Genomic DNA, 24,581 nt, shown 5'->3' on the forward strand with positions numbered 1-24,581 from the left:
TCCGCACAAAGGTTGGTGTCCAGCTATTGGTCGTATATGTGTGGCATGTGGTCAGAGAGGTCACTTTTGGGCCATGTGCAAAGAGAGAGCAGCTTTATTGTCAACCTGTGGATCTAATGCCCAGTCAATAATGAATGGGAGACAATGCATAGTGGTGAGACATTCTGAGCTAGGGGAAGTGAGCCGAAGGGATGTAGAGTCAGGTGAGAAGTCAAAATGAACAGAATAATGTGGCCACACCGGATCAAGGACTAATGATTAGGAGAAGGTGGCTGTCTCGGGAAGAGCTGCAGGACAACTCACAAATCCTAATAAGTCATCGAGAGATTCCCCATAAGGTGACGGGATGTGCTCCCTTTGAAAGAATGGTCAAATATCAGCTGAAGGACCACAGCCCAGGGCATAAAGGTTATAACTGCATAAATGGAGAAGGGAGTGGTGAAAATGAAAGGGAAGTGAGAAAGAGGGACAAAGTTTGGACAACTCGCAAGAGGAGAGTTGAACATGAAGAACATCAGATGCCAGGAGATGAGAGTTTGCTAGTGGGGCATAGGCAGCGAAGGAAGATGGACCCTAGTGATGAGTCAGAGCCCCTAATTGGGGTGGATACTAAAAAGCCTGTGGTCAATGCCAGGAGAGATGGTAGTGAAGTGACTGGGGATGCCTCGTTTCTTTCATTCAATGTTTTAAGATGATTCAATTGGGGGAGAAGTATATGAGGAGAGACGGAATGAAGAATTGCACGAGGAGCGGGGAATTGAAGAACCTGTTGATCTCATGTCACCCAAAGACTCTGGACATTCTTCACCTTGTTTGATTGGTGAGGGAGCTCGAGGGGCAGCCCTTTACGTCTGATTGAGCAGATGTAGAGGTGATCCTGCTGGACATATAGAGGGTGAACTTACATGATAAGCAAGGGGGGGATGTTGTGGCTTATAGAATGTGGAATGCAGTGAGAATAGAACTGGAATGGGAATGGAAGGAAAAGGAGAGAAAGGCAGGCAGTTAATATGGATTAATAAAGAAGGACGGATGTGTAAACCGTCTTGGGTATTATTCAAGGTATGAAAGAGGTACATAACAGTGGGGGCAAAGGAAAAGGACGGGCGAGGGAAGGAAATGGGGTAGAGGAGAAAAAAGTTAAGGTCAACTCCAGTTGGGCTCCCGTCGTCTGTGAATGAATGAGGAGGTGGGCGTTTATGAGGTGCAGGTTACACCCAGAACAACTGGCGATGAGGAGGATCGGGACTTGTGCTTCCCGAAGAGGGAGTTTGTCTGGCGCTCCCCACTCTATTCCCGCTTTACGGAAATCCTCTGCCGATGACATCACAGTAATACGCCGTCACATGAAGCGGAGGCAGTCCACTGATCAAGAGAGAACACTGAAATAAGGGTATTCCACCCGTTCCACGGCAATCTTCCAACATACAATTAAACAGCAGTCTGCCACCACTGATAGCACGGTAATTCGCCGTCACAAACAGCTAAGGAAGTCATCCCGGTCCACGGAAATCTGCTGTTTAACTTCATCATGACAGTCTGCTGCCACTGAGCTGACAGTGATCCACCGTCCCCGAAAATAGTAGACTAACCGTCTGCTCCATGGTGCTCCGCTGGGCGACAATAACCCGCAACATCAACACCAGGATGGGCAAGCAGTGGCAGTCCGTCACCTCGCAGCTGCACAATTGTAACCCGCTCCTCTCCGTACCGGCCACCACATGCGAGCGCTAGGGCCACAGTGGCCTGGCAGGAGAAGGACCCCTGCAGCTTCCTCCTGGCAGCACAGCAGGATGCGCACAGTACACAATTGATAAGTAACGGAGGGGCCAAGGACCCAGCACTCCTAGCAGCCAGCCTGCAGAGCAAGTGCATTGACACCAATAAGGAAAGAACTACACATGGCCACTTCCGCCAAGTGACACACAGTGAGTATCTAGGAACGGGACCACTGTGGTGGTCAACGCAGGCCGGACAGGAGACGGTCTACTAAACCCCAACTTCAAGATAACAATACAGGGGGTCCTCACTGAAATCGGAGACGTACATACAGAGCAGACGCCACATTGCCTGCTACATTGACAGCAAAGAAGGACGAAGGTTAGAACAGAGCATAGGTAAGCACAGCTGTTACAGGTGTGGTGGGGCTTTTCCACATGGGGGACTGCACCCATCAATAGGGTAGTGGTGCATGAGATGTGGAAGGCAGGATCACCTTGAGGAAGTTTGTCAAGAAGGAGTCTTCCACCGAAGCTAACACTGCTCAAACGAAGTAGAGTGATCTGTGAAAAAGAGGGGCTACATCTCCACGAGCACGAGAGACCAGACGAACCACTGGATGGGTACTACAGAGGGTATGTGAGGAGGCCAGGAGAATGAGGAGGGGATGGATATGCCTGGCACTAGAGAATGCCAACACCCATAAGCACTAGAGAATGACTTGGCACCCACAAAAGCAGTTTGGCGGTAAGTGTGGGGAAGGTGCTGTGGTGTAACCCAAAGCATCTCCATTTTAAGAAGAAGACAACCTTAAGGGGAAGTGACAGTGGTGGGGTGGAAGGAAAAGGAGTGGTGAGGAAGTGCCGGAGGCTTTGTGGGGTATTGTCATCCAGACCCCGTCTTACCCTTTGACTTCCCCTCAAAACGAAGGAAGTCAGTGAAATCGGAACAGCCACCTATTCATTACAGTTACCCTGATATTCCCTATCAGAAGAAATTAGGAACACCACTCTGTCTATATCATAAACATCACTGAAGTCCTGATGTGAGAAAGAGAAAGCTAAAGACATCACCCATTCATTATCAGAAACCCAACTCCCCCTCACCATTCCCACATAACACTAGGACATAGAAGAAGCGACTGGTAGTAATGATGATTACCCATAAGAACAACCTAGAGCAAATAAGGGCAACCCACTTTAGAAACAACCAATGTCCCACTAACAAGGGTCAGGCAAGTCAGGCCAGCAAAGCCCAAAACTCACACCTGCAGCCTGTTAAAGCAGCACAAGTGCATAAAAGGTGGCGTTTCTGGCAGAAAGCGGGGCCGCATTTGGAAGAGCAGAAGGGAGGCTGTGTGGCTGAGTCCAGCAGGGGATCTCTTCTTAGTCCAACTTGCTACCTTGACCAAGGGAGAGTGGGACGCCGGAATGCTGCCCCAGTGTAGCTGGAGGGTTTCAGCGTTTGCGAGGGAGGAGTGTCTCCAGGGAGCCAGAGCAAGGACAGCTGCTCGCAGTAAGCCAAGTCCAGGCCAGTGCTGCTTCCCCTGGGTGGCTGCCGGCCCCCAGGAGTCAGAGGGGCAGGTGGTGAGACCCTGACCTCAGCACTGAAGGCGGCGAGCCTTTTCCCGACAGCATGGCCGTTGTGTTTCTGAGTGAGGGGAAACCCGGCACACGGGTGAGGCTGAAGCGGGAGTTTGGCTGAAATATATGGACCCTTTTTGTGAGCTTGAAGTCCACTAGTAACCATATGGAGAGATGTATTATGGTATGTGTAGTGAAAATGCAAAAAGGAAGATATCTGTGAATTACCTATGAACTGTGAAACGAATTTGGCCCAAAGATAAAATTGTACAGAAACAAGCTTTGCCAAAGTAAAGAGGAGATAGAAACAAGCTTTGCCAAAGCCAAAAGGGCCTGTGTGAAAGAAAACATTGGGGTGGTCTCCAGGTAGGGTAAGACTCAGGAGGGCCGCAGAGAGCCCACCACGAAGATCTCTGGAAAACGTGGATGTTACAAAAACATGTGTAAACTCTATGGGAAACACAACAAAGTGGTCTTGTACGGAAGTGTGCAGTATCGAAAGTCTTCAGAGTGAAGTACAATGCAAGTGAGGCTCGGATCCAGGTGAGGGACGCCGGGTAAGCCATTGTGACATAGTTTTTCTAGTTGTTGAAAACCTCAAGAGAAGACCCGGACTCTGGCGAGGGAAACCTGAGGGGTCCATTATGAAAAAATATTGTTACTTTATTCAAAGTCAAGAGAGACCTGGACTTGGGTGAGGGAAACCTGAAGGGTCAGTTGTAAAATATCGTTGTATCAAAACTGTGATAGATTTATTTTGAACCAAGGCGAGGGAAGCCTAACAAAGATTGAACTATTGAACCCAGGCCAAGAGGGCTGGATACTGTGGTGTGAACTGTGTGAACTGTATTCAAGTTACTTCAAAGTTTGCGAAACCAGTGAACTGTGTAAACCAGCCATCAAGCAAGAACTCATTTGATCCCCCTGTGATTTGAACATGGGGAAGGGAGTTATAAATCAGTAACATTGCTATGTTGATTTTATTTGATTCCCATTTTCGTTTTTCATTGCATACCCCTTCACCCAGTTAATGTATAAGAATCAGGGCAAGTGTAGGTTTATTAGATAGTCTTATTTGGACTAAAAGACTGACTAGGACGTAGTTTCTTTTATTTAATGCCGAGATTATTCCAATTATAACGTTAGGGCAAGATAGTAAGTTTCCAACCCTATTGAAAACATTAATAAATCTCTGTTGAACTTGCCTCTTATGTGTCAGTGTCTAACTTGTGATACCATGACTTCCTCACACTGAGAAGAAATACAACAGCCCTATAAAATCCTCAAAACCAAGCTAGCAGCATCAACAGCCAAGAACGAAGTACGGGTTCACATAAAAACTGCTGGTGACTTTTTATCCTCCAAGAAGACAGTCTATGGGAGAAAAGGAGGGACTGAAGGCTACAGTCCTGTGAAGAAGTCTGACTTGCTTATGTCATATTGCACTCCAACTAGGGACATCATTATGCATTTGGCATGCAATAAACATGCAGGAAGAGTCTCTATGATTTAGGGACTGATTCATGGAATTTGTGCACCGAAAAACAGGAATTTGTGCGCCATTCTGCCCGCAAATCCCCATTTGTTAAACAGGGATTTGCGGGCTGAAATGGCGCTCAAATCCCTGGTTTTCAGCGCACAAATTCCATTAATCAGCCTCTTAGTATCATGCAGAGCCTTCAGTTATTCACAATTTTTTGAGTCCCATAGGGCTGCATTGGGGACATGCGATATTACTGCATGGGTAATACAGCATTCAGTAACACTTTTGTGTGGAGGAAGTATCCTCCACACAAAACCCAGTATTTTGAAAGAGTTACAGTTGTGAAACTAGTGATTTTGTAGAAATATCCGATATTCCAAAATACAAAAATCTTTTACCACTGCGTTCAAACTCATCACAAGACCATAAGTGACCTAGACCCTTAATTCTTGTGTTTGTGTGATTAAAAAACCCTTAAAACATAGAACTTTGAGTTGAATCTGATTTTATCTGTCAGGCATGACAGCAATCACCTCTCACACCTTTCCTATTGAGGCAGACTTCCTTTAGGGAAACAGAGATTTTCCAAGAATCTCCTTGTCTATTCTAAAAGCATGACAGTAGACCTCAATCTCAGATTGTGCAAAAATGGTTTCCAGCTCAGATTGTGCAAAAATGGTTTCCAGACTAGTGGTCGCCAACAAGACTGATATCATGTAAGCTGTGTATAGCTGATGTGTACTGGGCATGCAAGAAAGAAAGGGGTTCTGTTAGGGTGAAGAAGTAGACATGGGACCCAGAAGTTTGTTTATTATTTATACAGCGCGCCATATCCTGAGGTATCTGGGCGCTTTTCAAGATAACTTAGTATACATACATGCATATGAATAGGTATTGATACAGAATACATATTGCAATGTAGGACGTTTAAGAACACTAAATCAGACGAATACCAGTCAAGAGCAACAGTTGCTAACACAAAATAAGTGTACATAGATACATTTGTCAGTGAGAAGGCTATACATAATGGCAGGGTCGGTGGAATCTAGATTATAGGCTCAAACAGTACGTGCAGTGTCCTTGCTGAGGAGCCATTTTTTGGTGTTGGACCTGAAGCTCTGGAGGTTCTGGTCGGTGCGTAGGTTCAGTGGGAGAGTAATACAAGCCAAGGCTGCTTGTACCGGGAAGCTAGTACCTCTCTCTCTTTTTAGGTTGTAGCAGGGCAAGATAATGCAGTGAGAATTGGCTGATCTCAAAGATCTAGATGAGGTTTTAGGGACAATTTTGTCGATCAGATATTTCGGGGAATAACTTGGAGACAAGTTTAAAGAAGATTCTATCCTGGATAGAAAGCCATTTGTGACGACTTGTTTCAAATATGTGGTCTTTTCTTGGGATGCTCAAGGCGGTTCTTAGTGCATTATTTTGCAGGGTTTGGAGTTTGTTTAGTACTTGTTTGTTAGCTCCTGCATAGAGGGTGTTGCAGTAAACAAGTTTGGACAAGATTAATGCTTGTGCCAAGATCATACAGCTACTGGTAGAAAGATAGTTTTTAAATGCATGAATAAGTTTGCAGGTATAGGCGGTAGCTGTCGCAGTGGCGCTAGTTTGTTTCTTGAGGATCATGGCGGAATCAAGGTGGAAGACTAGGGTTTTGGTTTCCTTCGTCGTCGTAATCAGGTTGCCGTCTATATTGAACGAGATGTATTTGGGGTTGAGTTTTTTTAGGTAAATAGGGGCACCTAATATAAGAATTTCAGTCTTTTCGTCATTCAGGCACACCCTACGGGTGGGCATTCATGCCTGAATGACAAGATACATTTTATTTAGTCGGTCGTTGTCAACGTTGTAGTTGCCATAAAGTGGGATCAGTATCTGGGTGTCATCCGCATAGTTGGTGTAGATGACACCCAGACGGTCCAAGATATTGAATAAGGGTTTGGTAAACACATTATATAGTGTTGGAGGAGATGCAGGAGCCTTGTGGCACCCCGCAGGTGATGGGGATGGGGTAAGCTGCATCTGAAGGAGAGAATACTCCCATCATTCTGTCATTTAAGAAGGATTTAATCCAGGTTGTGGCCTCTGGGGAGAAGTTTGCTGCCGATGATAGGTGTTCACCAAGTATATTGTGGTCAACCAGATCAAAGGCAGCGGACAGGTCTAGTAGTAGAAGTAGTGCACATTGTCTGTTGTCTTTTATTAGGTCTATTTGCGTTTTCCAATCTAGAAGGGCTGTTTCGGTCCCATGAAGGGGTCTAAATCCGGATTGTTTAAGACCAAAGAGGTTGTTGATCTCTAGGTAGGACTGAATTTGGAGGTAGGCTGCATTATCAATGATTTTGAGAAGGAAGGGGACTGTAGTTATTGGCCTATAGTTGGTTGGGATGGTAGGGTCGAGCAAAGCTTTTTTAAGCAGGAGTAGTACCCATGCGTCTTTTAGGTTGGTAGGAACCCGACATGATTTGAAAGAGGCATTTATTAACCTAGTGATAAAAGGGGTGAGAACATTCACTGGTCTTTTATAATTTGAGCAGGGCAAATGTCACCTTGGCATCATGAAGGTTTCTGAGAGTTAATGATTTTTGCGACCTCTGTTGTATTGACTTGAGTAAATTTGAATGCTGGTAGAGTATTTGTGAAGAGAGTAGTGTCTAAGTTCTGAGCTGTGTCAATGCCATTGATATTAAGTCTCTTAGAGGCAATTTTCTTTTGGAGGGTCGTAATTTTATTGGCCAGGGAGTTTTGGATGCCAGTGCACCAAGCTTTATCTTTCGGGTGAGAGTCATCCGGAGCTATAGGTGATTCCAATTCCCTTAGGATTCCAAATAGTTTCTGAATGCTGGAACTGGAATTTTTGATTCTGTCATCGTATGTTTCCTGTTTAGTTTAGATGATCTCTACTTTGTACCGTGCAGGGATTTCTTTGACTATATTTTTGTTCTCCTTGGCAGGTAAGTTTTTACGTTCAGTCCGTGACAATGAAGGGTTGAACATGGGGACAATTCTCTAAGCATGTGTAGTGGGGGCGGTAATCATAGTGAGTATAGTAGTCCAGTTCGGGGGTCAGTGGCGCAAACATTTGTTAAAGGCTAGTAGGGGCAGTTGATCACACTAGTCGCCTTCAGTTGGATCAGTAGGCTAGTCTAACATTAATTGGTATCACGGAGGGCAGGCTAGTCTAGCAAGTATATATGTTCAACTAGTCAGTTCAGATAGCACAGAAAAGTAACATGGTCACATTCACGTCGAAATAAGGGTTTATGGTGCCAATAGAGAAAATATAGATTGGAGGATACATGTTATGGCAAAGTCTGGTGCACACAAGGGGATAGAAGGCTGATTCAGATCTCTCAGACACATTGAGATAGTATGTTAGGGTTGCCAGTAGGCTGATTCGAAATCTCATCAGCACATCAAAATTGCAGGTATGCTGTTTTAAAATCTCACAAGCACGTTAAAATAGCAGATAGTCGAGATCAGGGACACATCAGGGACACATCAGCATATTAGAGTCACAAGTAGGCTTTTTCAAAATCACACATGCATGTTCAAATTACAAATAGGCTATTTTCGATTGACACAAGCCCGATAGTAGATTAAGGTATTCGAAATTACAGATTATCCCATGGCTAAAATGCAGACCAGTGCCGCTTAGTGCAGCACACAGGGTATAAGGGCTTATGTAATATGAGGCAGACAAGATCATGGAAGTCTCACTGTACGACAGGCAGAAAAAGCACATACTCGATATAGAAGGGATCAGACTTTCTAGAGAGCCGGATGTGAGGCGTGTTGGAAACCCAGTATAGTCCTAAGGGCGAAAATTAAACGGCGCGGCTTGCACCGCGCTCGCCACGCTCGGTCAGCTCAGTCAGCCTTGATCTCAGCCTTAGTCGCAGGCCGGCTGTCGCCTATCGGTGGTGCAGGATTGGGTAAGAGGCAGTGGGCAGGCAGAGGGCTGGCCAATCAGGAGCTGTAAGCCCTTTTCGAAGTCGGATGAGCCGACTATAGTCGGGCAGCCATCTTTGAGGTAGTAAAACCTTGTGGTGTGTATGGGACAAGACCACGGTTTGCCTTCTAAGTGGCTAAAAGCGGAATATAGCGATCCGATGGAGGCAAGCAGGGTGTGCCCATATGATAAGGGCAATTTAGCTGTAGAAACCTGCAAGGTCGGTGATCGTCGTGAAGAGGTGCAGAAATGTGCCTTATTGTGCAGTGATGTTCGCGGGCATAAACTTGTATTGAAGGGGAATGAAGTGGAAATCCTATCTGTCCCTAAAACTAAGAGGGGTTGCCCTGCCTCAAACAAAACTAAGGATAGTGTCAGAATGTGTCAAAAGAAAAATAGTCCACTCTCCTACATCCAAAACCTATTTCCGTCCCTCACACTTCAAAAGAAAACTATAGTACTAGCTTCACCCTGATTCCAGAAAGGCAGTTCCTGCCTTCTGGACAGGCTTTGGCAGTTTGTGACTATAGGAAAGATCATCTTCTCCTGGCCATCACAAGGCCTTTTTTATATAGTTACAGTTCATTAGGCAGTTCCTTCCTGTTGGGGAGTCTACTTGTTCCCCATGTCATCACTAGACCTGTCAAGGTAGTTTTGCACAGGAGGAGGAGTGGGTATCTCTTCCTCCAATCTTCTTATCCAACTCCTTATCGTTCCACAAGGAGGAGAAAATAGATCTCCCTTTCTCCAATGATGTCTTAGGCTCCCCATTCCTACTCCGTATGGTGTTCGTGGCTCGGCCAGAGAATCTTTATCCTCCCCTGGTCTTCTCTTGTGTCTTATAAAAAGGGTATCCCTCTTTCGCTCTTCTTGGTACAACTCCTCCACTTGTATGGGGGCGGGGGTCCCAATCTACTTCCTCGGATTGATTATATCTTTCACTCAGGCTCAGTTCCTTATCTTGACAGGTACTGTCTTGCCAGTGCAATTCCTTTATCCTTTTGACATTCGGGTCCCAGACCCCTTTCTCAGGTGTATAATGTCTCTCAATAAGTCCCGGCTCACTAACCTGCCAGGCACTGGTTTGAACATACAAGTTTCCAATCTTCTCAGCATTCGGATCCCAGACTCCTCTCTCAGGTTTATAATGTCTCTCATTGAGGGCCAGTTCACTAGCCTGCCAGGCACTGCTTGACATTTGAATGTTTCTTCCAATTACTGGTACAAGGGAGATGACGACTCTTATACTCAGTTTGATTATTTTCAATGATTGGTTTTAGCCCGAGGATCTTGCTTTTCCCCCCCGAAATGGTTTTATTCCACCCATACAGGTCTCACTAGGGATTTCACACTGTCCCCTGCTTCGTAGGGCACCTTCCCATTAATTATCACAGTTCTCTTTATAGATTCTTCCAACCGCAGGGGCTTCCTCCTTACCCCCTTCTCCATGGCCTACTTCTTGCTCCGGTTCCCAGCTTCGCCGGGCGGGCTTGTCATCCGCTCTCGGTCTCTCCAGGCTTCTCGCTCTGGCCCTCAGCTTTTCATGGCTTCTGTCGCTGGTTTTTGGTCTCTCACTGTTTTTCACATCACTTTTGGCCCCTCTAGCCTTCTCTTGTTGCTTCTTGGCCCCTCTGGGCTTCTCTTGTTGCTTCTTGGCCCCTCTGGGTTTCTCTTGTTGGCTCTTGGCGGCCCTGGGCTTCTCTAGTTGGCTCTTGGCAACTCTGGGCTTTTCTCAACTTCTCTCAGCTTCTCCAAGCTTCTCTCATCGGCTCTCTGCTTCCCTGAGTGCTTCTCGCCGGCTCTCGGCTTCTCCGGGCTTCTCTCGCCCCTCAAAGTTGTGCCAAAGCCCCAGGCCCCTCACAGGTACAGTGGTACCTTCTCCCGCTCACCGGCACGCTGCTGGATATCTGCTTCTCCCACTGTGGTTCACAGGTGAAAGCGGCTTGCTTTGCTGGGATCCATAGATTGGCTGTTCTGAGTTCCGGTCTCCTTCGGTCCCTGTTCTCCGCACGGTGGCTCCCTCCAGCTTGTGGTTCCTCCAGGGAGGATCAGACAGGCAGAGAAGTTCTTCCTCTCTTTTTATCCTTGGCTGGCTCATGTGAGAGCTGGTAGGCTTGCTTTGGTTAATTCCTCCTTTCTTCTTCCTTTTGTCAGTCTTTACAAAGCCATCATTTCCCTTCCTCTTCCTCTTCACAGTGAGGTTGTATCATACTCATAACCTGGACTACACTGCATAAAGTGACTATGAGCAGAAAGAAGGGGTACAAAGGATGGGAATGTTGTGGCTTCTGGGGGCAGAGGGGTAATAGGCATACCACATTCTCCCTTGATAGTCTTCACCTCTCCCAGAGAGGGAGTCCTTTCCCATTGGATCCTACCACTGAGTACCACCTCCAGGGGTACTATCCGGTAACAGGCTCATCTCCCTGTGCCCAGGGGAAGGACCCACTCCAGGGTAAAAGTGACAAGTCAGAGGGATTTGTCACAGTTCCTATGTTCTTGTTTTGGGAGTGTGAATGGGTGAGTGATTAATCGAAAGAGATTTTTTATTTAGTGCATGCGATTGTTGGCTGCTTGGCACCTAGAGATCACAATCTAATTAACTTGGGGATTTTCTCTTGCACGAGTGACGGTTGTGGATTTTTCTGAGCCCCAAGAAGTAGATCACTGGTGAGCAGTTGCACTTTTGGGGCATCCAGCACTTCTGTGTAGCTATTCACTCCTGACAGGATGCTTAGCAATTGAACTCAATTATGCAGTTGTAGCCTTCTTCTAAAAATAAACCTCTTGACCCAAACGACCCAGGAAATGTTCTTCTTGTCTCGCAGCTCTCCTTCCCAGACGAACTACTTGCAGGAGATGATATTAACGGTTCTGTCATATCATCAATGTCCGTTTTATTCGATGGGTGATTTTCCGAAAAAAAAAAAATTGGCGAAAATAACTCATCAATATGTTTTTTTACATTTTTGGCCCACCCAAGCCTCCTGTCCTCCACCTATTTTCTTCTGTTCCTGATACGACGTTGTACCGTTATTACCAAACTACAACCATTCATTGAGGACAACAGCCTTCTTCATCACAACCAAGTCAGCTTTTGCCTTTGCAGTGGAACCGATTATATCCTCCTTGATGGAGCAGACACCATCAGGAAGCTATTTGACTTTAAAGGAATGGTCACCTTGATCCTTCTCTACTTTTAACGATGCAACTCCACTCGGTCTTCTTCACGGTGTCGTAATCCAGAAGATAGTACCAACATGGATAAAGTCCTTGCTAACTGATCACACACAATCTGCAACTCTATACTTTCTGCTACAGCTGCTCTAACATGCCATTTACATTTCTTATTCAATTTCTTTTTCATTGTAGTTTTAATTGCTAACATAACAAGTGCATTGCCCTTAATGTGAACGGATCCAGCATTACATATTTTAACCATGACAACCAAAATACAAAGGTTTCGTGGGGCATTCCTGGTTATCCTCCTTTCCATGGGAAGGGGAGGGGGTAGAAATGCAGGCAAATTAAATCTGGGCAGCAACGGTTCCTCTAGTCACCTTCATGTCAAAAAGTGATGCTACATAAAAAGAGAGAAACACGGCATGAAAAAGGAGAAACATATCAACTTCATTCCAATGTTCTCAATATGTTGCCTCATCTAGTGCCTCACTGAGCCCAGACATCTTTGATTCAGTCATGTCCACACCTAAGGACCCCTCAAGTTTCAATTCCCTGAAACCTCTAGTCTCTAGGCCGCGTGAAAGGATGTCCCACTTATTGGATGAAGGACCCATCCCTTATATTTTCTATAGGTAAACTGATTCACTCAGTTGCTTATCGGATATACACATGTGAGACAGAACCTCCCCTGTGTGCCAGTCCCTCATGGTGACAAGCTTAGTAATTACTTCCTCACACCCTCTCACTGCTTACCCAGTGGCTAAAGCCTAGTCTTAAACAGTTCCCAACTACATAACTGCTAAAACATGTGTAAACAATGGGATTTAACATTCATACCCAAAAGAATCCATTTTAAGTAGCCATCTACTAGAGCCCAGAGTCTTCACCCCTTGTCTATATATAGGGTTTGGCTTTCTCAGAGATCAGTTTGAGCATTTCTTCAGCCCTTTCCACACCCCAAGTGACCCTCAGGTTGGCCAGCCGCAGCATCCCTGCTATCACCCCTTGGTCAAGAAAGGATTTGTTAAGCATATTCATTTTCCGATTTGTTAAGCATATTCATTTTCCTCCTTCTGTTGTCAGCCACCGGTCCGAGGTCCAGGAAGAGAAAGATCCTGTGCTGTTGGTCCATTTCAAAAGCCGCAGACTTAAGGATTCTCCTTTCATCCCTAATGTCTGACAACTTAATGAGTGCTGAACCTATCACTGTAAAGGTTGTTTGCTAAGGGGTGCATTTTGATTCTGTAGCATTTGTCAACAAATATGGTATCTTCCGCCACCTCCAAATCAGACATTTCCAAGAGCAATTAGAAGCACAGGAGATTGGATCATCCGACTCATTACAAGAGGACGGACCCCAATTACTCTAATTTGTTTGGCTTGCACCATATTTTCAAGGTATTCTAGACTGTTTTCCATGGTTGTATTGCTCTTGATAAACACCTCCAGTAGTTATTTTCCTGCTGGGGCCATTTGGGTGCAAAGTTGGCCTATTTACAAGGTTCTTTGCTCTAGCGTAGAGGTTAGTGCATCCAGTTGTGCCACTTTAACGTTAAGTTGAACAACTTGTTCTCCAATCGAGACATTGATTTTCCAATGAGTCCCAGTGCTGCCAACACAGGATCTTGTGAAGATGAGGTAGCACAAGACCCCCCCCACCACTGCATGCCCCAGCTAGAGTGCCTTCTGAGTGTTGTCTAAAAATCCTGATCTGTTTGTTGTTCCTTTTTCTTGTTCTTCCCAGTCACCATTTTCCCTTTTTACTTCTTTAGATTACCAAACTCGAAAGTCTGTGGCTTGGGAAAGTGGAAACCAATAGATTGAGACTTCTTTTATGGAGTCTCTCAATGTTCCTATGCCTGCAGCTGTGTATTTCTACACCTCCATGAACGTGGCAGGGCGCGTTACATCAGATGTTAACATGAAAGAGCTGCTGTTTGTTTATTGCCTTTCCACCTAGCATTGGAACTCCAGTTTGAGCATGTGACATCTCGAGGGTTAAACAGTTTAGTCCCCAAGAAAGATGGCCTCCGCTGAATGGACTTCATTGCGGGCATTGCATTCTGATGCAATGCCCATAACCCAAATGGTCCCCGCGCCTTCAACTAAAGGAGGCTAACTCCCTCCAGTCGGCAGAGCCACCGCACGCTGCTGGTGGAGAAAGCCTTTGTATGTGGAGGTCAGTGAGGAAACCGCCAGCTTATGCTTATACACGCAAGCTGGGTCGACGGATATGCCTCGCTCTGGGCACCCAGCGTCTACCGAGAGCCCCGGCCAGAGCCCCTCAGTACGTCTGCCCTACAAGAGCATTGCGGCTGTCTCCTCAGTCTGATGAGCCGCAGTCCCATTTATCCATAGTAATCGCTGCTCAGGGCCCTCAGTCCATCACGAAGAGCACAAGGACAACAACCTGGAGTCAGAAAGGCACCATAATGAGAAATGCTCCCATGACCTCAGCGTCCTATCATGGAGGATCTGAGACCACTCACTGAAGTTTGGTTCGCTTGTGCATTCTTCCCATTACCTCAGCATCCTATCATGGAGGATCTGAGACCACTCACTGCATTTTGGCTCGCTTTGGCATTCTCCCCATGACCTCAGCGTCCTATCATGGAGGATCTCACACCACTCACTGCAGTTTGGCTCGCTTGTGCATTCTCCCCATTACCTCAGCATCCTATCATGGAGGATTTGGGACACCTCACTGCAGTTTGGCTCGCTTGTGCATTCTCCCCATTACCTCAGCATCCTATCATGGAGGATCTGGGACACCTCACTGCAGTTTGGCTCCCCTTTGCATTCTCCCCATTACCTCAGCATTCTCCCCATTACCTCAGCATCCTATAATGGAGAATCTGGGACACCTCACTGTAGTTTGGCTCGCTTGTGTATTCTTCCCATTACCTCAGCGTCCCATCATGGAGGATCTGAGACCACTCACTGCAGTGTCCGCTTCACTGCAATCTTTTAGCCTGCATTTTATATGGGGGGCAAGCCCTCCATATTATCCTTCTACACCCCTACTACCTTAAAATCATTTACAACTATTCCCTTACGCCTACAGTGCCCCCATTATAAAGCATTAAGCATTGAAAATGCCAACAGGCCAGGCTTTTCTGTAGGCATGGGAAAGGCACTGCCGTAGTGGTATTAACTGGTCACTGGGGGTAGCAGGTGCAAAATGGTATGAGTATTTGGGGATCTAATAGCAGTGCCTGACAAATACCTAAAACCTATACGCAAGGCAAAACATTTGGCTTTGCCAATAGTTGTTTTAACAGTATTTCGGTGAAGGAGATGCATAGTGCTTATAAATCAAGTGGCTGAAGGTAGACCTGGTTGAGACATTTTTATTAAGCCAGTAGTGTGTTTACTGCTCCTATGAAGTCATTAACTCTCAGAAGACATTACAATGGCAGGCACTTTGAATGCAAAGTTTGATGGTAAGGCTTGATTAAAGTGAGCTACCCATGAGGAGGTGTTTTGGGCGGAGAGGGGCAGAAACTGGGTGGGAATGGCTGTCGGGTTTAGCATGGCCCTGGGCAGTCAATGGGTGGGAAAAGAACCAAACAACCAGGGATTTAAGTGGGCCGGGCCCAGGCAGGCTCGGAAATCTCGTTTTGAGGCAGGGCCCTGCCAGGGCCCACTAATCTGCCCTGGCAGCCACGTACACTACACGAAAAGGCTTTTTTTCTAAAGCCTGAATCTCTCGCGCGTGTGCGAAAGCTTTAGGCTTCAGAAAAAAATGCCACAATGGTGGTGCTGCACCTGCGAGGCATCCCTTTAAGCAAGAGATGTCCGTGGGCCGGCGCCACCATTATGGAGAAAACGTGAGGCCGCTGGAAGCAGAGGCCTTGTTTTCTAAATCCTGAAGCTCCCGCACATTTGCGGGAGTTTCAGTGTTCAGGAAACAGCCTCTGCTGCCAGTGGCCTCACCCTTTCAGCCTTAATGATGACGCTGCCCCTCCCCAGCTGGCGAGGGGCAATGCCACCATTAAGGCTGAACAGGCGAGATGCTGTCCCCTTCCAGGCTAGGGTGGCCAACTGTCCCGCTTTTAGCGGGATTGTCCCGCAATTAGGGACTCTGTCCCGCCATTTGCAGAGTGGCTGAGCGGGACGCAGGTTGTCCCGACTTTCGTCAGGACAACCTGCATCCATCACAGCCACTTTCGAATTGAAGTGGACTGTTAAACAGCACGGCGCTGCCGCCTGCTGCTTTCTTTCTGCGGCGGCTCTGCAGCCCCGGCTCCTTTTGAGCCTGCAGGTCGAGCTGTAATGCTCGACACCTGGCTTCATTCAAATGCTAATGTTTTGTTCCTGGGTCGTAATGGTCATGTTTTCAGTTAAAAAACGTGACCATCACCTCCCAAGGACAAACCATTTGCATTTCAATTAAGCCTGGCGATAGAGCATTACAGCTCAACCTGCAGGCTCTAAAGGAGCCATTAAAAAAATGCACAAAAAAAGGGGCAGGCCAAACCTGAATGATGTAGTGACGTCATCGCCGCCTTGTGGGCAAGTGTCCCGCAAAATACTATCAAAGAGTTGGCTACCCTATGCCAGGCAAGCCTTTAGAAAATAAAGGCAGAGATCAGCACCCTCTCCCCTGATCTCTACAAAAGGCTGCCTGGCAGGGGTGCCAGTAGCCCATTGAGCTGGGGCTAGTCAAGGGGGCGTGGCCTAACGGGCCAGCAGGTGACCCCGCTGTTAAGCCATGCCCCCTTGAGCCCCAGCTAATTTTGCAGTGCCACTTAAGGCACCTCAAACAATATCTACAAGCCTTGTGTCCCTCATCATATGCACTTCTCCCTATCTGTACTCAAATGCAATAGTTTCAGCTTGTAGTTGGCGCAATTCTATGGCAAGACAGGAGGCTCCCATTATGCATTAGCTTTCTTTACTCTGACATACACAGCAGCAAAGAAATAAAACATATTTATAAAACTTCTGAACATTTTTTGTAACACAACTTCAACAAATACATTTATAAATGTCCCATTCCAAAATGGCGGACAGGTCATGCCCCTTTGGTAGCCAATGGGCATGCAGCCCAGTCCATAAATGTCCCTTTCTCCAATAACAAATCTGCTTTCTTTGCTGCTGACTGACAAAGCTAAGTTACTCTCTCTAGCTTGTGCCTTACTGTACATTCTATAGACTTTAGAGTGTTAATTGGTGTTACTTCATTTCATATTGAGTTGTTTTGTATCATTGGTGAAATTGTCATTTCATTTTTCTTTCTTTATAAGTTGCGTTCGTTCGAACGCTGTCGTGTTACATTGTGACGCCGCTTGGTGTGGAGCAGGCACCTGCTAATTAATTTATTTAATTGCCTTTAATTTGAACTGGGCGTTCGCGCCGTTCTATTTGTTACAATTGGTTAGCCGCTTGCCTTCCAGGAAACCAGGCAGCGGCGCGTGTGTGAATTTCTCCTCATGAGTGGGGTTTTTGTTTGCATAGCCGGGCCTTCCAGAGCTTTGCGCTCTTTCTGGCAGCCGGGCCCGTGAAGCTTGCTGTTTGTTTACTGAAGCATGGTTTCTTCCGGACACGGGTCACTGCATTTACATTTGCAATTACGGCCATTTCTTTCACACAGTGTGGGTTTGTTTCTATGCGCTGCTTGCGTATCATTGGAGGCCCTCAGGCTAGGCCTGCCTGTTTGTGCCTTGGTGTGTGAAGGTGCAGGAGCATTCCATTATTTTCATTGCACCTAAAATGAGTGGGTTAAGTTTCATTTTATTCTGTTTCCCTTTATTTCCTTTTGTGCTCAGCCTGCTCGGCTGTACCCACTCCTTCACCCTGCTCGGGTGTATTTAGCCTGCTCGGCTGTCACCAGTTTCTCACCCTGTGTGGTGTACGCTTTTATTGTTTAAGCCTACTCGGCTAAATTGGGTGCTTGTGGCACACAGCCTGCTCGGCTGCCTTGATTGGAAGTTTTACACTTCTGTGGTGACCAATGATGGATAAGTCTGGCATGGGAAGTAATAATGTTGCCCCTAATTTAGCGGATGCCAATACACAGGTGCGCCCTTCCAAGAAAACAGTTAATGGGGGGGGGGCAGGCGAATTTACAGCCTACAGTGGAGCAAGCGATCCAGTCATCCATTGATTCAGCCTTGTCTGGCCTTAATAACACACTGGCTTCAGCATTTGACCGGCTAATTCACCGCATAGCGGATTTTCACCCTCCTCAAGGTGCTGGTCCCTCTGAAGAGCCCCAACCCCCGAAAAAGTGTACTAGAAAGGTGAAGCACATTTCAGGACAACTCAATCCTCGCCCAGTCACTTCCCCTGAGTCTTCCCCTAGTACAGCCCAAAAGCGCCAGCGGGATGAGTTTCAGCCCTTTTCCTCAACTCCTTGCCCTTCTTATGCGCAGCTCCCCGCACAGATATCCCCTATTCCTGTCTCTTCCTCTGACTCTTCTGAGGACTCTGATTCGCCCCCTAAGAGGCGTAAGTGAAAGTTGCGCCCGTTCCCACACAGAAAGGTCCTGTATTGGACATTAATGGGGTTCCCTTTTTTGACCCGGCCCTCATTTCACATCCCAGATCGACAGAGTGGCAACCCTCTCCAGAGATTGCCTCGTTCCTAGAGTACTGGATCAGGCGCCCACAGCCTAAAGGGGACAAGAGCAAGTTGAGATCGGAATGCCCTAGGCCAGTCCTACAGGACAAGGTAGCGTATATCCCGGAGATTGATCGTCCAATGGCAGTGTTCTTGATTCAGAAAGGCAAAGACCCCAGGAAGGGGGTGGATAAGGCCTGGCGCGGCTGCCAGGACAAGCTCTCTGGGTCCTGTGACTCAGATTTTTGAAATGGCTGAGGAGGCGGCGGCTTCCAATTCCCCCGTCGATGTACACATGTTAAGAGGTTGGATTCAGAGGACTGTCTGCCTGCTCGGCAATGCCAATGCGGCTATGTCAAAGGAGAGGCACAAGTCTCTGCTAATGAGGCTGGACTCCAAGCTGGCGGATATGTCAGAGAGGGAAGCGGGCTCTTCCGCTCAGGGAACTTTGTTTGGTGAGAGTTTCCTCAAAGATTTGTCTGCGTATGTCCATACATTTACGGCCTTGGATAAGGCCCAGGCCAATATAAAGAAAGTTTTCTCTCAAAAGGTTTTCCCCAGGGCCGGATGAGGCAGAGCCCGCTCTTCCGGCCGCTTTTCCCAGGGCCATTCCTGCCCCGGTCAGTTTGCCTCACGAGGGGCCCATAATTCATCCTCTGCTCGAGGTGCATATACCCAATTCTTCCCACAACAGAATTTGTGTTGGAGAGGATGTGGTGGCAGAGGTACCAGGAGGTCCAGAGGTGGAGCAGGTATTTTCTCGAGTGTTAAATATTTCTTCCCCCAAAGGTATAGAAGGCAGGCTGGCCAAGTTTCTCCCAAAGTGGAAATCCCTCACATCGGACCCCTGGGTGTTGCAGACAGTCCAAGGTTATCGCATAGAGTTCTATTCCCCTCCTTGCCAGTTGTCAATACCCGCCCCTTTGGTTCTGGACAGTGTAAAGCAGTCACTGATAGATGGGGAGGTCAAGGATCTCATCTCCAAGGGAGCGGTGGTACCAGCCTCTTACAGGGCATCCCAGTTTCTGAGTACCATATTTCTAGTCCCAAAACCGGATCAAGGGTTCCGGCCAGTGATAAATCTAAAAGCCCTCAATTCCATTGTGGTTTACCACCACTTTAAGATGGAAGGAATTCACCTTCTCAGGGACACCCTCCTTCCGGCGGATTGGATGGTCAAGCTGGACCTCAAGGACGCTTATTTGGTGGTTCCCGTGTTCCCTCCACACAAAGAGTTCCTCCAGTTCCAATGGGGGGGGGTGGGTCGGATTTGGCAATTTGCATCCCTCCCGTTGGGCCTGTCCTCGGCCCCATGGTGCTTCACCAAGCTGATGAGGCCTGTTATGGCTCTTCTCAGGTCCAAGGGGATAAGGATAATTGTTTATCTGGACGACATGCTCCTGTTGGCCCAGAACTCTCAGGTTTTACTATCTCATCTGGAGTTTTCGGTAACTCTTCTTCAGAGTTTGGGGTTTGTGATAAATGTCAAAAAATCCATAATGCAGCCTATGCAATGTATCCAGTTTCTAGGCTTCGATATAGATTCAAAAGATTGCATCCTTCTCCTCCCAGACAGCAGGCTGTCCAAGATAAAGAAAGAGATCCGGGGTATCCTCAGAAGGGACAAAATCTCTCTCAGGTTATTAGCCAGGATAAGTGGGGATGTTGTCTGCGTCCATCCACGCAATTTTCCCAGCCCCTCTTCATTACAGGGCGCTGCAGCGTCTGAAGGCTCGGCATCTGCGCAGATGTCTCTCTTACTCTCAGATGGTGGAACTGTCCCCGGAGGACAGGTTGGAACTCCTTTGGTGGCTCAAACACATGGAGGCCTGGAATGGGAAAGCGATTTTTGGTCCCTCCCCGGATGTAGTTCTGGAGTCCGATGCCAGCAGAGCAGGTTGGGGAGCCAGGCTAGGTCAGGTCTCCACAGGGGGAAAATGGTCAGAGGAGGAGAGGGATCTCCATATCAATTGCCTGGAACTGTTAGCGGGTTCTTTTGCAGTCCGCAGTTTCCTCAAAGATCAGGGGAATTGTGTGCTCCTACGCATGGACAATGTCTCAGCAGTGAGATATGTCAATCGTCTGGGAGGAACCAGGTCCAAGGTCCTAGTGGATCTGGCAAAGCATTTCTGGCATTTTTGTCTAGACCGCAATATTGTGTTGAGGGCAGAGTACCTTCCGGCATCAACAACGAGGTAGCGGATTGGAACTCCAGACACCTCCAAGACAAGAGCGACTGGATGTTACACAAGGACCTCTTTGCCAAGATAGAATGCCTTTGGGGTCCGTTTACAGTAGATCTGTTTGCCTCGAGGCTAAACTGTCAGGTGCCCAGGTTCTTCAGTTGGAGACCAGATCCTGGCGCTCTAGCTACCGATGCTTTTCTTCAGGATTGGTCAGGCTGTATGCCTTCCCTCCCTTTGCAATGATAGCCAGAGTATTGGTACAAGTACGCAGGCAGGAGGTCATGTTAGTGATTCTAACCCCCTTTTGGCCTTCCCAGATATGGTTTCCGGCGCTCCTAGAGCTCTCAGTAGACATTCCCCGTCTTCTTCCCTGTCATCCTCAGTTACTAACGAACCCGGCGGGGTTTCCTCACGAGTTGGTCCTTCAGGGGCACCTCTTCCTTATGGCGTGGAAGATTTCAGCGCTTCCTGATGCTTCCGAGGCCTTTCGCAGGACTCTATGTCAGTCATCAGAGACTCTTAGGCCCCCTCTACCAAAGTGGGATACTCTTCAGCGTGGAACCGCTGGTCTAGCTGGTGTGTGGTTGGGCACCTCAATCCCATTTCTGCCCCTCCTGTAGAAGTAGTTAATTTCTTAGTAGGTTTATTTAAAGAAGGTAAAACTTACAGGACCATTAATGGCTTCAGGTCCGCTATCTCTGCAGGTCATCTGTTGGTTAAAGGGGAACCAGTGGGTAGACACTTCTTGGTACGTAGAGCTCTCAAGTCTATTCGTATTAAAATTCCTCCAAAGCCTAAATATTCAGTTCTTTGGGATGTTAATTTAGTATTGGATCTCTTTGGAGCCTGGCCCCCTAACGAAGATCTGTCTTTGCAACAACTTTTTTTCCAAATTAGCAATGCTGCTGTGCCTGGTGTCTATTAAAAAAGAGTGTCCGATATCAGAGCTTTAGATGTGGATAACAAAATGTTTACCCCTCAGGGTTTTTTTCATTTAAAAAAGAACAAAGTGTATGACTTCCTCTATTTCTTATCCCGCCTTCCCTGAAAACAATAAATTGTGTGTTATAGCATGTTTAAAATGTTTTGAGTTGAAAACTGAAACTCTGCGACCTCCTAATACCTCTCAGCTGTTGGTTTCCTATAGGAAACCACATAAAACGGTATCCCCTTCCACTTTAGCCAGATGGATTAAATGGGTTATGTGTGAGGCGGGTGTTGACACTTCGTCTTTTGGTCCCCATTCTGTTAGGGGTGCTATGGCCTCTAAGGCCGCCTTTTTGGGCGGCAGCCTAGAACAGATCCTTAAAGCAGCTGATTGGTCAAGAGAGTCAACTTGCAAAACGTTTTATCATAAACGCATTGCTCACGTAGCGGTTAATGTTCTGCAAGGGCTTTGAACTTGCATAATAGGAGCCTCCTGTCTTGCCATAGAATACCTAATGCCCCACACTAGCGTGAGATGGGGGTTTAGATTCTATTAAAGACAAGGAGCCGAATATTATCCCTCCCACCCGCCCTAATTGTGTTCTGGTTGTTTCAGATTTTGGGTGAGAAGCCCTGCTTTAAGGAGTTTGGCTCTGGTTCTATGGAGAAGGTTCAAGTTCGCCTGGTACATGGATTCTTCGTTCTGGGAATCGTGTGAAGGATGGCTGCAGTGAATTATCTTAAAGGACAGCATCAGAAAGAGGATTTGTTATTGGAGAAAGGGACATTTATGGACTGGGCTGCATGCCCATTGGCTACCAAAGGGGCATGACCTGTCCGCCATTTTGGAATGGCACATTTATAAATGTATTTGTTGAAGGTGTGTTACAAAAAAATTTCAGAAGTTTTATAAAAATGTTTTATTTCTTTGCTGCTGTGTATGTCAGAGTAAAGAAAGCTAATGCATAATATTCGCCTCCTTGTCTTTAATAGAATCTAAACCCCCATCTCACGCTAGTGTGGGGGATTAGGTATTCTCACCTAAAAGCCCAAACTAAAAATGTAGTTAAAAAATGCAGTAAAACGGGCGTTCAACAAATGCAGTGAAGCTGCTGTGGTGAGTTGGGCAGGGGAGTCCTTATACTACACCCATCCTATCGCTGATCACCACAAGTATGTACTCTTCCCCTTATTTCACTTCTACTGATCACCATCGTCTAAAACTCTGCAAAAAGTACCCGTGCCACCCCGCAGGCCCCCTTTACTGCTACACGTTGCAGTCCAAGCATGCAGCTGAACTGCTGCAGACTCCGCTGCAAGTCAGCATATTTAACCTGCAGATCAGCATTTCTGCAGGAGCTTTGCACATTTCACTCAGCAGGTGCCCCCCAGCACATCACAGCCGGCTCCACAGGGTCATACTGAGACCTGTTCACAAACACACAACATCGTGAATACATGTATTGTGATGTATGACGCGCTCCTACATTTTGACAGGCCCATCACATGCAGGTCCACTTGGTGGGATTGTGCATTCGAGGTCTCTCGCGAATATTAAGAACACATTTCTGTTATTGCAGTCACCCTGTTCATCTGTATTATCAGACTGCCCGACAGGCGAGTTTCAGTTTACACAGACTCCATCATGATCAATTTGCAAACCGGGCCGTTTTTCCGTTTTTATAATTCAGTATTCAGCCACTAGCTTTCACTGAGCAAAGGCTAGCCAATAGCAGCACGTACCTGAAGGCAGGTGGGTACATGCGCAGGGCCTCCGAGATCACCATGTCCAGGTAGGGCAGCCTCTTCACCATGGCGTCGTCTGGCAGGGCCTGCAATACACAAGTCAATCATTTAGCAGGCAGGTTTCGGACCTAAGGGCCGCAGCACCCAGCTCCAGCTGCTGGCCAGCCAATGAAGAGATATTGAACAAGTGTGGTGCCCCGTGGAACTGAAACAACATTAATCGTGTGTTTCTTACAAGACAATGAGGTTTCGAGAAGAGACTGGAACTGCATTCTTCAATGAATCATTGTTCAATGTTATTATTGTTTCATAAAAAATCTTAGAAAAACATTCAACAAAATACAGTACAATATAATTTCATTCATTCATACGTAATACATTTCAAAACATAAGTCTTAAATTATTTCATCAATAAGGACCATGTTTATGCAAATGAAGGTCTGTGTGGAACAACATACAAATAGTGAAAAAAGAATTTGTCAAGCCTCCTAGCTTACAATGTCCTTGAATGTGAGTGATATAACCGCTGTTGCTATTAGTCCACATACAATAATCATCAACTAGAACAGTATTAACCCCAGATGTCCGTGAAGTAGGTGTTTCCCACCCTTTGTGTTTTCAGCCAATGAAGAGAGCCACACTGTGACGCACAGACATTCTGAACCAACCCGCGTGGCCACATGTTGTGCCTATGTACATATGCTGTTCCTCCCATGGAAGGGTCAATGAAGCAGAGTCATGTCTGCGGCAGCCTGTGCCCCTGTGCACAGGGGAGGTGGCCTCACTATTCCGCATGCACTGCTCCCTTTGGTGATGGGTTCAAACTTGTTTGATATATATATATATATATATATATATATATATATGTGTTAACCACCTTATTTTGTAACAGAGACAACATAAAAAAGAAGGAATGGAGTGCGACCCTTGGGAATTCACCAGTGGTCAGTAAGCATTGGCTCGAGCTTTACCAGCCATCACTTAATTTTCTGTGGTAGTCAATGGCACGCGCCATTAACCTGCGGCACGTCACGGGCGCTTGCTGCATGCTAATGCACGTCCTGGCCACGCTTGCAACCGTTTGTATTTGAAGGCTAATCGTAGACGTAACAATTTGTCTTGGCACGTTGAACAATAAGCGTACACATCTCTGAAACGTGTGCCAAGCAGGGTTGGACCCCTCCCTGAAATGCAGCCCACCGAGGTTCTGCACACTGTGGTTCTTAAACAGATACCA

At 46.8% G+C, this 24,581-nt stretch overlaps 1 protein-coding gene across 1 annotated transcript in view; it reads right to left on the reverse strand.

The window, feature by feature from the left end:
* Positions 1-24,581, reverse strand: part of TBXAS1 (thromboxane A synthase 1) — a 548,307-nt gene that overhangs the window by 24,101 nt on the left and 499,625 nt on the right. Inside the window, exon 11 of the mRNA XM_069628729.1 lies at positions 23,342-23,430. Within this exon, the coding sequence (XP_069484830.1) occupies positions 23,342-23,430 (89 nt within the window). The remainder of the gene's footprint in view (positions 1-23,341; positions 23,431-24,581) is intronic.

Source organism: Ambystoma mexicanum, chromosome 12, assembly GCF_040938575.1.
Source record: "Ambystoma mexicanum isolate Mex_15411 chromosome 12, UKY_AmexF1_1, whole genome shotgun sequence".
Classification (NCBI taxonomy): domain Eukaryota; kingdom Metazoa; phylum Chordata; class Amphibia; order Caudata; family Ambystomatidae; genus Ambystoma; species Ambystoma mexicanum.